The sequence below is a fragment of the Canis aureus genome, chromosome 15, assembly GCF_053574225.1.
Source record: "Canis aureus isolate CA01 chromosome 15, VMU_Caureus_v.1.0, whole genome shotgun sequence".
In the NCBI taxonomy this organism is placed as follows: Eukaryota; Metazoa; Chordata; class Mammalia; order Carnivora; family Canidae; genus Canis; species Canis aureus.
This window is the reverse complement of record NC_135625.1, coordinates 23,452,638-23,470,400: the sequence shown is the minus strand read 5'-3', so window position 1 is coordinate 23,470,400 and position 17,763 is coordinate 23,452,638. Positions and strand designations below refer to the sequence as shown.

The 17,763-nt window shown below is 36.1% G+C and overlaps 1 protein-coding gene across 1 annotated transcript; it reads right to left on the bottom strand.

The window, feature by feature from the left end:
• Positions 1-3,635: 3,635 nt before the first annotated feature.
• On the bottom strand, positions 3,636-4,550 carry ZFP42 (ZFP42 zinc finger protein). The gene has a single exon (XM_077848412.1). The coding sequence runs from the start codon at positions 4,548-4,550 to the stop codon at positions 3,636-3,638; it is 915 nt and encodes a 304-aa protein (XP_077704538.1).
• Positions 4,551-17,763: the final 13,213 nt, after the last annotated feature.

Here is a 17,763-nt window from a genome sequence, read left to right as displayed (position 1 = left end):
CATGGAGCCTGCTTCTCCCTCTGCCTGTGTCTCTGCCTCTCTCTCCCTCTCTGTGACTGTCAAAAATAAATTAAAAAAAAAAATTTTAATTAATCAGTCTTAATGGATTTAATTCTCAATGCGGATTAGTGCTTCATAATCCAAGATGTTAGGACATAAATAGACCCCAGTCTCCTCCCCATTTTGGAGAAGGACAGGAATAAAAAAGAGATTTAAGATAATTATCACTATTTAAAAAATGACCAAACAATAGAACAACTTTTAAAAATCTTTTAAGAGTGGTGATTCCTTTTGGAGAGTGAGAGTTAATACATGTATCGAGTAATAAATATGTATTTTTTCTTTGATGAGCAAATACTACTTTAGTGAAGTTGTTCACCTTATTACACAGTAACCAGGAGATTTTATGTAAAGACAAGTAATTAGCTGTTTTTAAATTATATATAATTTTGAGAACCTCATAATTAGTATTTTAAAAAGCATATCAAGCTATGGTTTTACATTTATTCCTTCCATAATTTATTAAGTGCCAACTATGACCTACATGTTAGAGATCCCAAGAAAGTGATGGGCTGCCTCACAATTTTAGTTTTTTTGTGGAAAGCCATTTCTCTGGTGTTACCTTCTGACTTAATGTTTGGCCGTAAAAAAGAAAAAAAAATGATATGGCCCATGAGTCCAAATACCAGCATGAAAACAGAAAAAAAAAAAAAAAAAAAAAAAAAAAACAACAAAAACACATTTATTCATATTTCAGGGTTTTGGGTTTGTAACATGCTGGTACCTAGAAACATGTGAAAATCTAGATGGATTGATTTCCTTTTTCAGTTTTCCATTTTCCTTTTTACATGTTCACACATCTTGTATTCATCCTTAGAATACAAATGTAGAGAAGTATATGTATATTTCCTTTCCAAAACATTGTTATTAGGAATTTAGACAACACATCCTCATTAGCTAATTTACTCTTCTGTTCCTTTGTCAAATTTCCATCCACATACCTTCTTCCCCTTCATTCTTAGCAGTTTTAGGCATCTTCTTTGGGAACAAAACAAACAACTAGAAGGTTAGCCAAGGAGCATCCTATTCCCAAGTCAGAATTTAACTAAGCCTTTGAATCTAGATACACAAACATTTTCTCAAATTGGTGTTTCTTGTACATTTTTTTTGTTTGTTTCTTGTACATTTAAGCTTTAGAGTTGTAAATAATGAGTTTTGGGCCCCCTCAGCTCCAGGAGTAATCTACAGAAGTAGGCCAGCCTTTACAAGGGGAAGTCAATCTTGATCCTTGTCCCTTTTGATGCTGCTGCCCAGGTCTTAAGAGCTTGCTGCCTAGACCCTATCACTGACTTTTAGTTTTGACTGCTCTTTATTCAGTCCTGCCTTTTTGCTTCCCTATAGTCTATGTCCTAATTCAGCTCTGCTGTAGAAATCCAGAGGACCAAAACAAACAAATTAATATCAAGCAAAAGCCAAACATATGCTTCATCATCTTGGTCAAATACCAAATTCCCACCCTAAATTCTATACTCAGGTGTTTGATTTATAAGAAATTCCAATTTATGAATGGATTGTACCCACTCTTCCTTTTAAGTTAAAAACTCAGGACCCACATTCCTATTGAAGTGATGGTACAAATGCCATACCAAATGTGATAGTTTCCATAATATTCCAGGGTAAATTGACCTAACGAGGTAAAAATATAATCCCTTCATTTTTTCTTTAATTGCTTTTAAGTCATGTGATTGTATATTTTGCCATTTCTCAAATCAGAATTAAATCTTCAAGTTGATCTGCTTATATAGTGTTTTGTATTTTTTTTTTTTCTGAAAAGCTGTTAAATTTATGGTACATGCTACCATTACCTCCAATGGGGTCTTAAATCTTAAGGTCAATTGTGGTATGTTAACCACTGAGTATTTAAACTATTAATTAATGTAGGGAGGGTAATGCATTCCAAGGTTGATAGCTGCATATGTTCTGCTGATCATAACACTATTTCAATCGGAGATTCGGTTAATCCCCATATTGAAGTGATAGTTTTATTTTTACCAGTCACCTCTGGACAAAACAATTCCTCCCTTAGCCAAAATACATTTAACCACTTTCTCTAATTTTTTCCCCATAGTATATAAATACCCTAGATTCTGTCCTAGAATATTTATTTTATTAATTTTAATATCTATTAAAAATAACAAACCTCCTCCTCCTAGTCTGTGGCTTCCCTCTGGCTGTGGTTCTATTTCCTTCCCTTTACTGTTAGAGTTCCTTTAAAGATATTACATACTTTCTACTGAAAAGAGGTATCATGATTTATGCAACCTATTCTCTTCAATGGACATATGATAAGAAATTAAAAATATGTTAAGAAATTAAAAATATGCTTAACATCCTTGAACAAATATCTTTGTACCTTAGTGCAACTATTTCTGTAGCATATAATTCCAAATGAAATTATTTAGTCTAAGGGAATGCATATTACAGGTTGAACTGTACCTCCTCCCCAAATTTGTGTCAAAATCCTAACTTCAATACCCCAGAATGTGGCCTTAGTTAGAGATGAGGGCTTTATGGAGGTAATCAAATTAAAATGATGGGATGAGAATGGGATCTAATCCGATATGACTGGTATCTTTTAAGAGGAAATGTGGACATGGACATGCACAGAGAGAAGAGTTGGGGACATATGGGAAGACAACCATGTAAACATGAAGATGGCCATCTATAAGCCAAGGAGTGAAGCCAGGTACAGACCTTTCCTTCATGACACTGAAAAGGAACTAACCCTGCCAACACCTTGGTTTTGGATTTCTAGCCTCCAGAACTTTGAGACACTACATACCAGCCCTAGAAAACTTATAAAGCATTCTTGCAAAATATTCTCTAAAATAGCTGTGACAATTTATATCTTAACCAGCCATGTAGAAGGGTAACTTTCTCCCCACTCCTCACCAATATTTCAATATTAATCTTTGCAATGTTTAATTTCAAAGACAATCTTTCCAATATACACACACGTCTTTGATTTTTTTAAAATCCAGATTTAAGCATATCTCTGGGATTTCATTTCCTCTCAAAATATCTAAAACAGATTCCAATGACTTGACGCTATCAAATAGCCACTCAAATATGGCTATGATTTCAATACAGTTTTATACAATGATAAAAAATGATTAAAGATATATTGAACTTTTAAACATGTTTAACTACTCATTCACTTACTGACAGTCTGCTCCCAAATTTTCATTCTTTAGGATTATCACACGTAGCTCGAAGTTTGTTCCTAAAAGGCAAAAGCTTAATAATTGGAAATACGCTTTAAAAAATTTCATATTTATAACATGTGAAAATAAGTTCCATATCCAGTAATCCAATTCATAATGTATTAAGGATTATGCTTTTGAAGTAAATTCATTATTGACCTTCCTGTTGGAAACACACTGTAATTCTATACAGTGTTCTCAAATAGTGTCATAAACTACAGGAGCATTGTAGTAACATTAAAACGAAAATATGCCATGTAAGGTTGCCATTGCTTTAAAAGTTCTCTCCTGGAGACAATAAGGTATGTTTGTCCCCACGTCACTCTTTTGTTAATGCTTATCCTGTTAAAGGATTATTTTCCATCTTCTCTTTCATTGATTTTTGTTGGTCTTTGCATGAGTTAAGATGTGAGCTTTCAGGTTATTTGACTGAATAAACCTCTTGCCACAGCTTTCAAAGGGACACACAAAACGTTTCTCCCCAGTGTGGATGCATACGTGTGTACGCAAATTGTAGTCCAGGGAAAAGCGTTTCCCACATCCTTCAAAGGTGCACCGGAATGGCCTCTCTCCAGTATGAACCAGAAAATGTCTTTTTAGTTTCGCACGCTCATTGAATGCTCTCCCACATTCTGCACATACGTGATCTCGAGGACCATGGACGAGGAGATGCTTTCTCAGGGAAGCTCTACTCTTTAACTTTTTTGTGCATCCACTGTGGGGACAAACAATTTTTTCTGGAGCCTCAGATTCCTTATCTTTTGTTGGTTTCTTTCCAGCAAATTCTGCACACTGTTTAGGATCGGATAAGTCCATGCTAGGTATTCCTCCACAAGGAAGCTTCTTGCTTTTTATGGTCTCAGAATTCTCAAGCTCTGAATTCTCTCTAACAATTTGTTGAGGAAGTTCTTGCTTTGCTCCTTTTTGCATGCATTTCAGAGATTTTTCCAGAAGTGAGCTTGCTGTGAGAACCTGTTGAGAAAGCTCTTGTTCTGATCCTTCTTCCAGGTAGTCAAGGGACTTAAGTGACTCTTCTTCCAGGATGGGTTCAGAAAACTCACCCCTTATTATGCATTCTATGTAACAGTCAGAGAAGGAATCTTCTCCAACAACCAGATGGCTAGTTTCAAAGAACATACTTTCATCTTCGAAGGCCCATGTTGTGTTGCAAAGTTCCTGTTGGACTGGCTGTGGCTTGGATGGCCTTGGCTTATCTCTACTGAAGGCTCTTCTACCCGGGCCTTTCTGGCCACAAGTCTTCACCCTTTTCTTCAGTTGCTGATCCATATTTTTCTGCTTGCTTCTTCCTTGTATATTTGCACCAGGATATGTCAACCACTTCTAAGTGACAATGATCTGAGTAAGTTGTCTTCAGGAAACACCCGCTTTGAGATAGTAACCTTTAGATAAAATATATTCCAACTTTAGAACCATTGTCAGAAAAATGATTCAAACTCACTTTTCAATAGCAAAATGGCTGTTGTTTGCTTCTTCTCTGATAAACCCAAGAAAGTAAGAGAAATGAACTGTGACATGTAGGTCATCTTACATGTAAGATGTAGGTCATAGCTATAACTCTTACATGGGTATCCCCACAAATTAACTGACCTCTCCGGTCAACTACCTAATGTTATTGGGTACTCACTGTGTGCTATCCCTACTCTAGGCTGCTCATGGGTTGAGACACATCAGGAAATAGACATAAATTCTATCCTTCATGGAGTAATACACTCTCATGATCATACAAAATAATTATTACACATCACATGTTAAAAAGTAAAGTGCTACAGTGGGTGTTGTGTGGATGCTAATCCAGAAACCAATATGATGCTATGTTAACTAACAAAATTGAAGGGGGAGTGGGGGGGAAGAAGCCCTATGTAAGATGTAGCAAATCCTTTCCTACAGTTTCCTAAGGATGGAGAATGGACCCAATTATACTTAAAGCAGAAAGCAGCAAACAAAAGCATTAATTCTAATTTTCCTCATTTTGAAATCGTAATCAAACTTTCTCTTTAGTTTCCTTTGCTCAGCCCTAACTTATTTGATTAACTGCTCATGTAAGAAACTTCCCTCATCTATTAAACCTGAATTAAAGGTAGTCTTAAAAATTAAAAAAAAAAAAAAAAAAAAAAAAAAAAGGTAAAGTGCTACTTAATAAGCAAAGGGGCTGGTAAAAAGTAAGAGTTCACAGTTCAAATAAGGAGCTCAGGCAGGCCTTGACTGAAGTAATGGCAGCTGACTAAAAAGCTGAAGTGAGGGTGAGAGAAAAGCCTATTGTGTTAAAGGCTGTTGTGAAATTAACATGAAATAACACAGGTAAAGGACTGAGCATAGGACATGGCACAAAGCTAATGCTGAATGCTTACATGAACTCCTGTTATTTTATCTTTGTATTCATTCTTTAAGTATATGTTAGGTCCTGAGCTTGCCAGATACTGTTTTAGACCAAGGGCAGCATCTTAAAAATTTTAATTTAATAAAGAGTCAGATTTAAGCTTTGTGGGCCCCATAGTCTATGTCATAACTGTTCAACTCTGTTTTTGTTGCACGGAAGCAGCCATGGATGATACATAAAGGAGGGGCATGGCTGTGTTCCAATAAAAAACAAGCAGAGGCTGGATTTGCCCCATGGGTAGTTTCTACTTCTTCAGAAGATGGAGATTTAGAGGAAAAGACACATGAAATCCATGCATTCCCACTTATGAGTGCAAATCAAAATAAAGCACAGGGGAGTTTGGCCTTGAATAGTTTTCTTTTCCTTAAAAATCTAGCAGAAACATTATAAAAGTTATAGCATGAATATGTTATATTCTAGGAGCCTTTTGCTTCATGTTACAATCGTGTGCCTTATAGAATCTCTTAATTTTATAGTCCTGATGTCCTGCTGTAGGGACAAAATTAAACACTTTTTAAAGACAAAATTAGCAGCTTGAAAATATTTTTAAATAGCAGCATTAAAAATACCACCTCAAAAGAACCATGCTATTTACTTTTGGCAAAAATATACATAGCCTCAAAACAAAACATGTTTTTCAATTGCTATGGGGAGAGTTTGAAAGGTCTTTTTAAACATATATATAAATATATAACAAATGATTAATGTTTTATGTAAATCATGTTTAAAATATATAAATTATCAATAAAATAGATTATATATTTAAATATATACATAAATATTATATGTATATAAATTGCTAAGGGAAGAGTTTTGAATTTCTTCTTAAACATTTGCATATAATAAATAAATATAATATTTCTATATAATATATATACAAATATTTAAAAAGAAACTTAAAACACCCTTTCTTAGCAATTGAAAAGCATGGGTTGTTGTACTCCATGTGTTCTTTTTTCCCCAAAAGTAAATAGATTCTTTTGAGATATTTTTACAATGTGGCTATTTAAAAATATTTTCAAGCTGTATAGGGCATCTGGGCAGTTTAGTCAGTTTAGCCTCTGACTCTTGATTTTTGGTTCAGGCCACCATCTTGGGGACACCACATCAAGCCCTGTGTTGAGCTCCATGCTCAGTGTGGAGTCTGCTTGCTTACAGTTCTCTCCCTTTCCTTCTGCCCTCCCCCCTACTCACTTTCTCTAAAACAAAACAAAACATATATATATATTTTTTTCAAGCTGTATATATATAGTGGTAAATTGTACAAGTGTTATATTCTTTCTTATCCTTTTTAATAAAATACCCCACTCTTCCTTCATTAACATGTACACGTGTGTGTATTGACACACATATACAGGCTTATTTCTCATCCTTATTTCTGATCGCTGCTTAAACATCACTTCTGCAGGCAATCTTCCCTTGATTCTTAGGTTTAGTGAGGTCCCCAAGCTCAGTATTTTCATAGCCTCCTATTTGCAATGATCAGAGTCAGTATTGATTAATTTATGATCTGACTTACCTAAGAGACGGTAAGCTCTGCTAGGGCAAGGTCCTCTTCTGTTTTATTCACATGTCCCAGAATTTAGTACATTTGTCTAATGAAAGGAATTGATGAATATGCATTAATAATCATACTGGTGATATTGATTTAGCAAACCCCCAAAATTAATTTACTACAAAATTATGTGGGACTTTGAAAACAATGTAGAAGTTTCAAAAAGTTGGTTATCAGTGACGCCAAGATGTTACCTAGAAAGACAACTCTTAAGAAATTAGGATTGAAAGAGGCATTTTCTTTATGAACTTATCAAAGCCCAAAGGTAGACCTTACTTTTCTAAGCTAGTTTCTTATTTGTCAGATCTCTAACCATTATACCATTTCTCACACAATATTCTAGTTTGTGAGAATGACATATAAAATTGAAATAGTAATTTATCAATTTATAATGGGAAAAATCCTGTTTGTATGACAGGTACAATCTCTGTTGGTGAATATAATTACTTAGAAAACACACTGGGTAAACACGGTGTTAAGAGAATCTGGATGTTAAACAAATACATTATTATGGTATTAGAGTAATATGATTTTATATTTCTCAAGCTGGGATAGAAGTACTTCTGAGGGTACATCATTTACTTATTCAGTCATTTGACAAATGTTTAGTGGCAAACGTTCTAGTTGCTGATGCTAGAGCATTAAAAAGATACCACGTTTCTGGTTTTCATGGAGCTTTTATCTGTGTGGATATAAATGTAAATAACTTGTGAAATGGTAAATAAACAAGGTAGTTTAAGTTTGAGAAAAATGATATGAAATAAAAGCAATTAGGGTATGAAAGGGAAAGGAAATGGGGAAGCCATCTTGAGAAAGAATGTCTGGAATGGCTTCCAAGGTGGGGGCATTAGGTGGAGACCTGTAAAAGCAAAGTATCAGCCAGTGGAAAGAGTTGGAAGAGTATTCTTTCCAGGCCACAGCAGGGAGTACAAAGGGATTAACAAACTAGAGGACAAAGGAAGCCATACTCTTTACAAAATGGGGCTGGCAGAGACCCAGGTGGTCTGAGATAAGGTTGAGGACCTTGCAGAGTCCTGTGAGCCAGTGGAGCCATTTGCATTTCTTTCATAAACCAGTGGGAGCCATTACAGGGTTTCTTTCAAACCAGGAAATAATCTGCTCTGGCTGAGGTTAAAATGATTACTCAGGCTGGTGTAGGAATAGACAGAGGGAGGCAAGGTTGAAAGCAGAAAAATCCCTTGGGCTATTTAGCAATCCAGGAAGAGTGCAGTTGGTTTGGAGGAGGTGTTTGGATGAAATGGCGGGAGCCAGGGAAAACAAAGATAGAACCTTCTAAACTTGCTGGAGGATTGGATAAAGGGAGTAAGGCAAACAAAGAAATCAACACTAAGTGGTCCAAGGGTTTTTTGCTGCAGTAATTGGGTGGATGGTAGTGTCACTTGCAGAGATAATTGGGGGGTGGGGGGGGAGAAGGGGGAAGAAAGGGAAGACAGGTATACTCTCTTGATTTAATAATGTGAACATTTTAATACAAAATAGATTTAGCCATTTGTTGCAGTGAAATATAGTATTTATATGAATTTTTAAACAAAATTTTAAGAATGCAACTTTAAGGAGATTTCAGTGACATATACTATTTATATGAATTTTTTAAAAACAAAAATTTAAGAATACAACTTTAAGGAAATTTCAACCTGGCATCTACTTTCAAGAAAAGGCATTTTTACTTTCCTCCTTTATCTGTCTTAAAAGTTTGAGGCCCGTGGCAGCTAGAGTCACCGCAGTCTAAACACTGCAAGTCTCCTGGAGGCCAAGGTCCATTCCCCACCAGGTTCTAGATGATAACACGTTTCTCGCCCAGGATTTTCAAAACCTTTTGAACGGGACCCGTGTTAAAAGTACATCCTAAGAAATGAACTCAATACGCATCCTTTCCTCCGTGATCTGGGAAGAAAAAAAAAAAAACAAAAAACAAAGTTCCATGAAACAAGACTTACCCATGCTACCAAGATGCACTCTGACACCTCCAGTCCCATCTGCTTTAACAAGTAAGACGGAGAAGGAACTGCTTCCCCCGCTTCAAGCTCAGCCAGTCTTTAGACCCATCCCCTCCTTGATGGACACATTCAAATGAGGCCACGTCTGCATTTCAGCGCGGCCCTGACGAGCTTAGAATTCCCGAGGAAGAGCCCTACCACACCTTTGAAGGTAGGGATGTCAGGTGGGGGTGGCGGTGGGGGTTGGCTCCGCTCCTCTCGGCCCCTGGCGGTCACCGGCGACCCTCCCGCTGCGCCCCAGGCGCGGGCCCCACCACCTGGACACACCTGTGAATCCCCATCACCTAGCCTCAGCAGGGGGTAGGCACCCAGTAAATGTCTGTTGAACCAAGGCACGCACGTATAGTCGTATTTAAACAGCTATTTGTCAATGAAGTGAAAGATCCAGCGGTGGAGGCAGTTGTTTCGCCCCTGGAAGTAGAGGTTTACCTGGAAGCACAGGTTTACCTGGAAGCACAGCACACCTGGCCCTGCGCGCTCTCTTACCTCCCCGCAACCTCCGCTCCCCACCCCTACTCCGCCTCCTGTCGCAAATTGCTTCGCTTTCTTTTTCAGTCCTTCATGTTGACTGTTCTTATCCTTGCAGGTAACACAACTCACTTTGAAAGCCACGGTCAATCGACGTTCGCCATTGGTTATGGTCTGGTCAAGTTTAATAGTTCGTGTAAGCGCGTAGACCATTAAAACAAACCCCCAAATCAATGTTTAAAAACCTCTTAAATTTTACTTGAAGCTTGTCTGCAATTCACATATATATCTGGGAGCAGTTGGCTCTACTCGTTTTTTTTTTTACACATCTGTTTAGAATAAATATCAATTGTGAGATTGGGAAGTAGAAGATCATTTCCAGTGGAGGAAATAGGTAAACTGTTTTTCTACAGTTTCCCTCATATCCCCCAGTAGGCATACCAGATCCTCACCCATATGAAATTGAAATTACATAAAGCTTCCTTGCTCCTTACTTTGAAAGACATTATTTGTAGGTCAGTTTTTGAGGCAGAAATTGCCAGAAACCACTTTTCTCCTGTTCTCTATGGTGTCTTGCTATGGTCTGAATTAACTGCATAGGCAACTTTTCCAACATGGTTTTCAGCAATCTTTCTTTCTTTCTTTCTTTCTTTCTTTCTTTCTTTCTTTCTTTCTTTCTTTCTTTCTTTCTTTCTTTCTCTTTCTTTCTTTCTTTCTTTCTTTCTTTCTTTCTTTCTTTCTTTTTCTTTTTTTCTTCCTTCCTTCCTTCCTTCCTTCCTTCCTTCCTTCCTTCCTTCCTTCCTTCCTTCCTTCTTTTTCTTTTCTTTTCTTTTCTTTTCTTTTCTTTTTCTTTTTCTTTTTCTTTTTCTTTCTCTTTTTTTTTGTGATAAAAAAGGTTAATATTTTAGATTTCAATAGAAATACCACTTCAAGAATCCTAATAGGCCATTTTTTCCAAGCCTTTAAATTACAATGTCATTGGTCTTTGAAAGTTCCCCTCTTCACTGAAAGTGTCTTTCTTTCTCTCTACATAATCATCATTATTTATATACATAAAAATATAACTGACATATAATCATTTACATATAATCTATATGTATAGATAGTATATATTAACAGATAGTATATATTATATATAATATATATAGAACAGATGTTTTATATAAATATATAAGTATAAATTATATATAAATGACTATATTATTTATATCTTTATTTAATATATAATTTATATACAAAAGATGATATTGGTGATACATATATATTTAGAGAGAGAGATATACTAGCTGAAGCTGAAATCCTTTCAGGGAATTCACCAGACCACACCCTTTTGTTATCAGTCTCTTAACTCTTGAGACAGTACATACAATCAACTAGATTACTTTATAATCCCATCCTTACAACTGATTCAGTCTGTTCACTTGGTTTGTGTTAGTGTGATTCTGTCTGGAAACTGGAGGTGACATATTTAGAAAATCTAAATTTACATTTCACACTCCACCTTCTACATAAATTATTTTTGCTCCCATTTTGTTTTAGCTTTCCTGAAGAAATAAAGCAAAAGGAACTCATGTGTTGTCATATGAACTGAGCTCAAAGGCAGTTCTCCAAAATGAGTTAGGGAGCCAGTTAAACCATGAAACAAAAGTAGGCTGCTTTTTGAAATGGGTACAAAGAGAATGTTGCATGGAAACAAGTTAATTTCTTGGATTTCTTGAACTTTAGTCATAGCAATTCTTCTACATATAACATCCTTGCTAGTTTTTAAAAGTTGTATTTCAAAAAATTATTTCTATGTTACAAACCAATATTTTCCTTAAAAATATTAGAATATGAAAACTATTAATATATTTTCATTCACCCAACCCAACACATATTTAAGTGTTTCCCCCAGACAGACCACTGTTCCAGGCCCTGGGGATATGTATCCCTGGCTTTCAGGAGTTTGCAAGGTGAAATTGCATGGCAGGAACTAGAGTGAGGCAAATAATTGGCAAGTTTCCCTGCAGCAAAATTTAAATAGTGCCAAAAATTCAGTAATTAAAATTAATGATAGTTTAATAAAAAAATGTTAATGAATATATTTTTAAAAATAAAAACTAATGAGGGATGCCTTGTGGCTCAGTCAGTTAAGTGTCCAACTCTTTTTTTTTTTTTTTAATTTTTATTTATTTATGATAGTCACAGAGAGAGAAAGAGAGAGAGGCAGAGGGAGAAGCAGGCTCCATGCACCGGAAGCCCGATGTGGGATTCGATCCCGGGTCTCCAGGATCGCGCCCTGGGCCAAAGGCAGGCGCCAAACCACTGCGCCACCCAGGGATCCCAAGCGTCCAACTCTTGATTTCAACTCAGGTCATATCTCAGGCCCCATGTGGGGCTGTGCACTCAGCCAGGAGTCTGCTTCAATTTCTCTCCTCCCTTTGCCTCCCATCCTCCTGCTCAAGCTCTCTGTCTCTAAAAATAGGTAAAAAAGTCTTTAAAAAATATAAAATAAAAATTAGTGCAAAAATCCACGGTGAACAAATATCAGAAGTTCAAGTAAAGACAGACAACTAAATAATCATGCTTTATTAATGTCAAATGCAGCTATTGTTAGGATAATGAAGGGTAAGTATTTGGTGTTATGTGAGCCCAGAGGCTGTGATGAAATCTGGAAATTCAGGGAAAGTTTTCCTAGAATATCTACGATTTGAAGGTAGATCAGAGGACAGGAATCCGCAACCCCCCTCCCCCCCGCCCGTCCCGGCCCTCCACCACCACTATTAACAGTAGAGGGAATAGGTATTTAAGGAGGAAGAGCAAAAGAGGATGTGCAGTGCTAGACTCCTGGGCCTTGTAGGCCATAGTAAGCAGTTAGATCTTTATCCCAAGGGCAATGGTAATGGACCGTTACAAGAAAGCATGCTTTATACATAAGTGCATATTAGCCTTAAACTTATAAACTGTTGTTTTGTTGTTGGAGCTTCAGTCTATGTGTGATCTAGATAATACTAATTGAATGCTTTATGTGCATTTTCTCATTTTATCTAGAAATCAAATTATAAAATGATTATCATTACTATTATTATTATCATTGTATTTGCATTTAAAAATGGTAACTCGGAAGCACCAAGAAAGCAAGGAAGTAAACTAAGGAAGTAGCAAAACTCAGATTAGAACTCATGTGTACAATACCTGTTAGAATGGCCTTCCTCAAAAAGATAAGAGATAACAAATGTTGGGCTAGAGATACCCTTATGCACTACGGGTGGAATTGCAAATTGATGCAACCACTGCGGAAAACAGTATGGAGGTTCCTCAAAAAATTAAAAATAAGCTACCCTAAGATCCCACAATTCCACTTCTAGAAATATTTCCAAAGGAAATGAAACTATTATCTTGAAAAGATGTCCATACCCCCATGTTCATAGCAGTATTATTCACAGTAGCTGAGATGGGGAAATAAACTAAGTGTCCATAGATGGATGAATGGATAACGAAATTGTGGTGTGTGTATATAATGAATATTACTCAACCACAAAAAAAAAAAAAAAGGAACCCCTATCTTTTGTGGCAACAAGAATGGAACTTGAAAGCGTGATGCTAAGTGAATTTGGAGAAAGGTAAATACTGTAGGAGCACTCATACATGAAATATTTTGTTTTATTTTAATTTTTTTAAGATAGATTATTTATTTATTTATTTATTTATTTATTTATTTATTTTTTTTTAATTTTTTTTTTATTTATTTATGATAGTTACAGAGAGAGAGAGAGGCAGAGACACAGGCAGAGGGAGAAGCAGGCTCCATGCACCGGGAGCCCGATGTGGGATTCGATCCCGGGTCTCCAGGATCGCGCCCTGGGCCAAAGGCAGGCGCCAAACCGCTGCGCCACCCAGGGATCCCTATTTATTTATTTATTTATTTATTTATTTATTTATGATAGACAGAGAGAGAGAGGCAGAGACACAGGAGGAGGGAGAAGCAGGCTCCATGCCGGGAGCCTGACGTGGGACTCGATCCCGGGACTCCAGGATCGCGCGCGCCCTGGGCCAAAGGCAGGCGCTAAACCGCTGAGCCACCCAGGGATCCCCAAATATTTTGTTTTAAATTATGTAAGAAGAGGAAAAGAAAAAGGGATCATATTTGTAGTTACCAAAGGCAGAGGGTGGGAGGAGGAAGAATTGGAGAAAGGCACAAACTTCCAGTGATAAGTAAGAACTAGGGATATAACATATGACATGATGACTATAGTTAACACTGATATATGGGGAAGTTAAGAGAGTAAATCCTGAGAGTTCTCATCACAAGGAGAAATTTGTCTTCCCTTTTTCCCTTTCTTTTCTTTTTATTGTATCTATATGAGAAGATGGATGTTAGCTAATCCCGTTGTGGTAATCATTTCACAATGATATAAATCAGCTCATCATGCTGTACATCTTAAACTCATTCAGTGATGTATGCTAATTATTTCTCAATAAAATTGCAAAAAAAAAAATAGAGCCCAAGTGTGCTTAATTCTTTGAGATATAGCATTTTACATTATGTTATGGCATTTTAGAGATGCCATGATTATATTTTTCATATAAAGTCTCTTGCACTATTATCTTCTGTCATTTATAATGCCTATTATATACTTATTTGATCTTGATGGCAACCTTGTGAATTGTTATTACCCATTTTATGAATAAGGAAATAGGAAGTTGATGATGACACATGCCTTCTTCAAAATTTTTCAGGTATTAGTTTATGGGCCAAAGTTTAGACCCCAAGTCTTTCTGTCTTGACATGAACTTTAGACATAAAGTTAATTTTTTTTCAAATTCAGTCAGTTGTTTAAAGAGCTTCTAAAATGTATTTTTGGAGTTTCTCTCCCCCTCCAAAAAAAAAAAAAAATCCAGTTAATAATATATAAGTTTCTCCTTGGATTTTGAGACCTTAGTAGATTATGACTTGCAAGAGGGCATACTAAAAACCTGAAATATAATTGACATATAACATTCTATTAGTTTCAAGTGTACAACATGATTCTACATATAGTGAAATGACCACCTCAATAAAACCATTTAACGTCCATCACCAAGTTACATTGTTTTTCTTATGATGAGACCTTTTAAGATTTATTTTCTTCGCAACTTTCAAATATACAGTACTGTATTATTAGTGTTAGAGTCACCAGGGTGGATGTTACATCCCCAGGACTTATTTATTTTATAACTGGAAATTGTAAGTTTTGATCCACTTCACCCATAAGTGGCAGTGGGGAGTGGGAGAAATGGGTGAAGGTGGACTCTACTATTTTTTTTTTTTTTAATCAAAGTGGAAGCTGTTTGGTACTTCACACTGACAAGAATGAGACTTGTCACTATATTGCCACATATTTCAACAGTCTTTATGCTCTTTAGACAAAAGCTGTAACCACACAAATATTGTCATGTTTCATTTCCTCTGGGAGAATTCAGCCGTGGGCCTAAGTGGAGGACCTTAAGGCTATTTTTCAGACCACATATTCTCTTTGAGCTTTGACAATGATTTCTGAATGTTATTATTTGGCAGTTTCCTAAGATTCTTTTTTTTTTTTTATTCTTAAGAAAGGACTATTCACACAACCTCCCTTCCTCCTGAAGAACCTATTAAAATTGGGTTCACTTGAAGAAAATTTTCAGTGTTCCTTCTAACTTAGATCCTCTCTTATCCTTTCCCATGGGAGAAACAATTGAGTCAACCACAGATTGCATGGTCTTTGAAAAAACCTTTATTTGGAGATACGTTTGGATTTATGGAAGATTTGCAAAGATGATACAGAGAGGTCTCATATATGCCTTCAGCCACCTTCTGATGTTAATGTCTTACATAACTAATGAACATAAAAAATCAACATTGTTATAATACTATTAACAAAATTTTATTTGGACTTCACCAGTCTTTCTACTAATCTCTTTAAAAAAATCCATTTTAAGATCCAATCTAGATGCTAGTTTGCATTTAGGATATGGTTAATGAACAGATATGAGCTCCACAATCTAATTCCAGTTCCAGCCCAGAAAATGTCATGTAACCTAACACCACTCCTCCCTTAAAATTCACCACCAACCCTGATTCTAGGTTTATATCTCTTTCAAGACTCAAGTCAAGAATCATACCTCTTCAGAAAATCTTTTGGAAACCTAATGCCATCTCTCACTATATAGAATTACCTTGGCTTTTAGAAAAATATTCTATACCACATAGTCATTTAACATTACCTTTAGAGATCTTTTGTATCTGTAATGTGGTAAGTGGAAAACCAGTAAAATGTACACTTGCACAAGAGAAAATCATTAGGCAATTGGATCCTCTAGGCTTTTTAAAGTCTATATACACTAAATAGAAAAACTGTAGAACATTTTGGTTACTGTTTTGTATTATTTTTAAAGTGGTAAAAAATAAATGATGAAATTTAGCATACAAGTAATACTGGTTCTGCCTTATTTGGGCAAAAAAAATAAAAATAACTAGTTGTGGGCTACACAATCATGTATTGTCTTTTTTTTTTTTTTTAACTTTCAGATCTAAATTCATTTTGTTCAAATGAGTTGGAACTCATTAGTGAGTAGACCAGCATTTTGTCAGTCAAAAAAGTGAAAAAAAAAAATGTAGTTATAGCTCTAAATAATTTGTTTACATTAAAAAAAAAAGATTTTATTTATTTATTCATGAGAGACATACACAGAGAGAGAGAGAGAGAAAGAGGCAGAGACACAGGCAGAGGGAGAAGCAGGCTCCATGCAGGGAGTCTCCAGGATCACACCCTGGGTTGAAGTTGGTGCTAAACCACTGAGCCACCTGGGCTGCCCTGTTTACATTTTTCAATAGAAATGGATCAAAATGGGGAAATGTGTGAACATCAATGATTCAGGCCATCTTTAATTTGGAACTTAAAAATTATATTTTTTTGAGCTAAAACTATCTCAAATGTACTTTAAAATAAGTTGGTTTGGATAATCTGCTTTATATAAACAAACAGTGCAGGTCCTCAGTTTCCCAGTTATACTTTACCTCCCATTCACAAGAAAATACAGCGGGAATGAACAATTTAAGAATATGTTTCTAGTTGCATCCCTCTTTTTAACTTGCATCATAATTATTTTCTATAAAGTTGGTTAAAATGATGGAAAGACATACAATATATCAGAGCAGAGACTAGAAAAAGACCTGTACACCTAGAATAACCTGACTGGCCTGTGTTCTCCCCCAAATTCATATGCTGAAATCTATCACCCAAGTTGATGGTACTGGGAGGTGTAACATTTGGGAGGTAATTAACTTTTGAAGGTATAGCCCTCACAAATAGTATTGGCGCCCTTATAAGAAGAAGTGAGAACTGGTTCATTCTCTTTCCACCACCATAAAGATATAATGAGAGATTGGCAGTCTGCAATTCAGAAAGAAAGATTCTCACCAGAACCAACCATGCCAATACCATGATCTTGACTTCCAGGCTCCAGAACTATGAGAAACACATTTCTTATAAGATGAAAGCCACCCAGTGTATGGTGTTTTGTTATAGCAGCCTGAATTGACTAGGATGCTGTCTCATAACAAAAGTGGCAATGGGAAAAGACTAGTGTTTGCAAAAACAATGGTGAGACAACTGGCTATCTATATGGGGGAGGGGGGAATCTTCACCTACAATTCATACTGCACACACACAAAAGTTCAGTTTATAGCTATTATGATGGATCATAGAGACAATTGTGAAAGGTGAAATAGTACAACTTTGAGAAGGAAATGGGAAAACATTTTCTTAAATTTGGGCTTGAGAAAGATTTCTTAATCAACACACAAAGAGTATTGAATATACGGTACCTGGGTGGCTTAGTGATTAAATGTCTGATTCTTGATTTCTGTTCAGGTGATAATCTCAGGGTTCTAGCCAGGCATGGGACTCTGTACTCAGTGCAGAGTCTGCTTGACATTCTCCCCTTCTCCCTCTGCCTCCATCCCCAAGTTCAGGCTTTCTCTCTCTCTCTGTCTCTAGAAAAAAAAAAAAAAAAAAAAGTTGACTATAAAGAAAAACAATGATAATTTGCATGAGATTG

Bases quoted from the DNA above. Each gene is read 5' to 3' on its own strand.
- ZFP42 (XM_077848412.1), bottom strand. From the start codon at position 4,550: ATGGATCAGCAACTGAAGAAAAGGGTGAAGACTTGTGGCCAGAAAGGC.